Here is a 3,536-nt window from a genome sequence, read left to right as displayed (position 1 = left end):
TGAGGCAAGGCTGGAGGTGTGATGGGGTATGAATGAAGGTGGGGGTGTGATTGAAGGTAAGGTGAGGCAAGGCTGGAGGTGTGATGGGGTATGAATGAAGGTGGGAGTGTGATTGGAGGTTAGGTGAGGCAAGGCTGGAGGTGTGATGGGGTATGAATGAAGGTGGGGGTGTGATTGGAGGTTTGGTGAAGTAAGGCTGAAGGTGTGATTGGGTATGAATGCAGGTGTGGTGTGATTAGAGGGTAGGTGAGGCAAGGCTGGAGGAGTAATGCAGTATGAATGAAGGTAAGGGTGTGATTGGAGGTTAGGTGAGGCAAGGCTGGAGGTGTGATGAGGTATGAATGAAGGTGGGGGTGTGATTGGAGGTTTGGTGAGGCAAGGCTGGAGGTGTGATGGGGTATGCATGAAGGTGGGGTGTGAAAGGGGCTTCATGTGTTAGTTAGTCGTCAGCCTGAAGTGCTCGGAAGTGTCAGGTAGGATATGGGGAGGGAAGCAGGCTTCATATCCTCCACACTGCAGAAGAGGGTGTTCCAGGATGTAATGTACTTACATATCTATTGTACTGTCTACATTTTTTTTATTTCAGTGAATTTATACAGTAAATAAGGAAACAAACTGTTCCAGGCATTTCCATCTTTACTGCTCTGACTGACCCAATCCTGATGTAATTTTCTCCCTTACTCTTTTTTGTTCTCCTAAAAACTGCACTGTCACATCTAGCTTGCTTTGTAAGCGAATGCGAGCACAGCATAGATCATATGTCAGCAGCTTCTGCAGAGGAGTGTGCTGTATTTCCCTTCTCAGCTTCAGCCTGTCACACTGAACTGCCCTTAGCCAATCAGTGAGGAGCAGGAATGTAGGAGGGGCGGATGTAATGTACCAGAATAGAGCCAGGCTTACTAAGATAAGATTCACTACAGCAGACGCATTGATTATATTGAAATGCTTGCAATGCAGACTGCATGTAGACTGCATAATAATCACAGAGCAGTGGATAAATGGAATTTGATTGTTGTGGAATTTCTGTAGTACCTTTATTCCTGTATATTCCTGTATATTTATTTCTGTTTTTGTTTTTTCTTTGTTTTTGTTTTTTTTACTTACAGCCACTTTGCTGTTTTTGTATTAATCCCTGTATACTTTATTTCCAATTATTTGAACCTCTCAGACCATGGCAATCATCAATCAGACGCTTGTCACAGAAATTATTCTCATAGGCTTTACCAGAGATCCAACTATAAATGCCGTACTGTTCATAGTGTTTCTCATCATCTATGTGGTGACCCTCAGTGGCAATGGTCTTATAATATGCATCATTTTGACCAGACCTCACTTACATGTCCCTATGTACTACTTCCTGTGTATGCTCTCATTCTTTGACCTGAGTTATTCCTCCACGGCAGTGCCCCGACTGTTGATGGATCTCTTCTCTACGGACAGGATCATCTCCATAAGTGCTTGTGTCATCCAGATCTACGTCATTCTTCTTCTTGAAGGATGCGAGTGCATCCTCCTGGCCGTCATGGCCTACGACCGATATATTGCCATTTGCCAGCCTCTCCATTATCCCGTTCTGATGCGCTGGAGTATTTGTCACAGGTTGACTGCCATGATTTTCATTTCGAGTTTCATGATGTGCATTTTTCCATCCATTTTCACGCCGGTTGTCCTATGTGGTAATAAGATCAACCATTTCATGTGTGAGATTTTAGCACTCCTCACGTTAGCCTGTGAAAGTACCTCTTCCAATGAAGATGTCATCTTTTCTATTAGCTTCCTTTCTCTTTTTCTCCCCTTTCTGCTTATTATAATTTCCTATATTTGCATTTTATCGTCCGTGTTAAAGATTCAGTCTGCAGGAAGGGCTAAGGCCTTCTCCACTTGTTCTTCTCACCTAGCCGTGGTGGGACTCTACTTTGGGACAGTAATGCTCATGTATTTTGGACCGGCATCTCAGTACTCCACCAACCAGGAGAAATACAGCTCCATATTTTACGTCATTATATCCCCCTTGCTGAACCCGCTCATCTACGGACTCAATAACAGGGAAATTAAAGAAACTTTCATTAAAATGATCTACAAAACAAATGCTTTGCCACCAACACATTAAATCTCGCACTGCCAAAAATTTGTGTTACTGTTCATTATTTTACCCGCCATTGATGACCAATTAAAAGTTTCACATGTACATTACATTTGTCATTACAAACTAGCACATGGCAGCAATAGGAGCCACACATTTCTCCAAAAATAAGTGCAAGTCTTTGGAGATCTTTTGGAAATTATCTGCACCTGCCCTACAATCATAAAAAGTTCCAAGCAGAGCTACCCTTCCCGTATATAGTCATCCACTCCTGTTACATGGCTTCTCCTAGCATACATATTATTTGGCTGCCGGTGAGCTGGACCGAGTGACTGCTCACCTGCTGCCACTCACATCCCCGCCAGCGTTAAATACTATTCCCCCTCTAAATTTTAGCAACTTGGAGGGAGATGGTAGTAAGTGGACTGCTATAGCCCACAATGTACTACAGTGGCTACAGTGGCCCCAGCAAGGTAATTTGGGTGTGGGGCACCTGATTCAACAATATAACCAAATTCCAGCTTGTGGTGTGGATATAAACATTGATGTTTGGGTCAAACAACGGCTTGCAGTGGGTAAGGGGAGCAAGAGATCAGCTATTATATAGCCAAAGTCCGGGTAATGCAGTTGTGACTTAGGTATAGTTGCATAGTGGTGCCCTTTGGACGAGTATTGTTGTGGTACTGGGCACTCAGCTATACTATAGCTGAGCACCAGTTAATGAATTTTGGTGTCGGAGACAAGACCATACACTGGTCAATTTGGCATCAGATTCGACCAACAGATAGATCCCTCTCTGATCGAATCTGATCAGAGAGGGATCGTATGGCTGCCTTTACTGCAAACAGATTGTGAATCGATTTCAGCATGAAACCGTTCAAAATCTGTGGTGGTGGTGCTGCCGCCCCCCCCCCCCCACACACACACACACACATACATTACCTGCTCTGCCGGCGCGACTCCCCAGGTCTCTGCTGTCTTCTTCTCCGCTCTGGTCTGGTCTCCGGGTCCAGCATGCTTCACTTCTTCCTGTCTGGGGGAAATTTAAACAGTAGAGCGCCCTCTACTGTTTAAACGTCCTGTCCCAGCAGGAAGTTCAGTGAAGCATGCCGGACCCGGAGACCAGACCCGAGCAGAGAAGACAGCGGAGACCTGGGGAGTCGTGCCGGCGGAGCAGGTAATGTATTGCAGCTGTATTGCGTCGATCGTCGGGGACTCGAACGCCGCTAGCGACGCACTCCCTTCCTGCGGGCGATCGAAGGTAATTTCCCGCACGGAGCGGTCGACGGGATGAATCTATTTCGGGACGAAATAGATCAAAATTTAGCGTGTTGCGTGAATGATGTGACAGCAGGTTCGATCCCAGTGATCGAATCTGCTGTTGATCGGCGGGGAATCGGCCTAGTGCATTATTCTGCTTACCACAGTCTAGTAAATATACCCCATTGTATTC

The 3,536-nt window shown here is 45.6% G+C and overlaps 1 protein-coding gene across 1 annotated transcript; it reads left to right on the top strand.

Annotated features, from left to right (window-relative positions):
• Positions 1-1,171: 1,171 nt before the first annotated feature.
• Positions 1,172-2,110, top strand: LOC137504628 (olfactory receptor 5AR1-like). The gene has a single exon (XM_068233209.1). The coding sequence runs from the start codon at positions 1,172-1,174 to the stop codon at positions 2,108-2,110; it is 939 nt and encodes a 312-aa protein (XP_068089310.1).
• The last annotated feature ends 1,426 nt before the right edge of the window (positions 2,111-3,536 follow it).

Source organism: Hyperolius riggenbachi, chromosome 4, assembly GCF_040937935.1.
Source record: "Hyperolius riggenbachi isolate aHypRig1 chromosome 4, aHypRig1.pri, whole genome shotgun sequence".
Taxonomy (NCBI): Eukaryota; Metazoa; Chordata; class Amphibia; order Anura; family Hyperoliidae; genus Hyperolius; species Hyperolius riggenbachi.
The sequence above is the reverse complement of the archived record's forward strand: the minus strand, read 5'-3'. Positions and strand labels throughout refer to the sequence as shown.

Bases quoted from the DNA above. Each gene is read 5' to 3' on its own strand.
- LOC137504628 (XM_068233209.1), top strand. From the start codon at position 1,172: ATGGCAATCATCAATCAGACGCTTGTCACAGAAATTATTCTCATAGGC.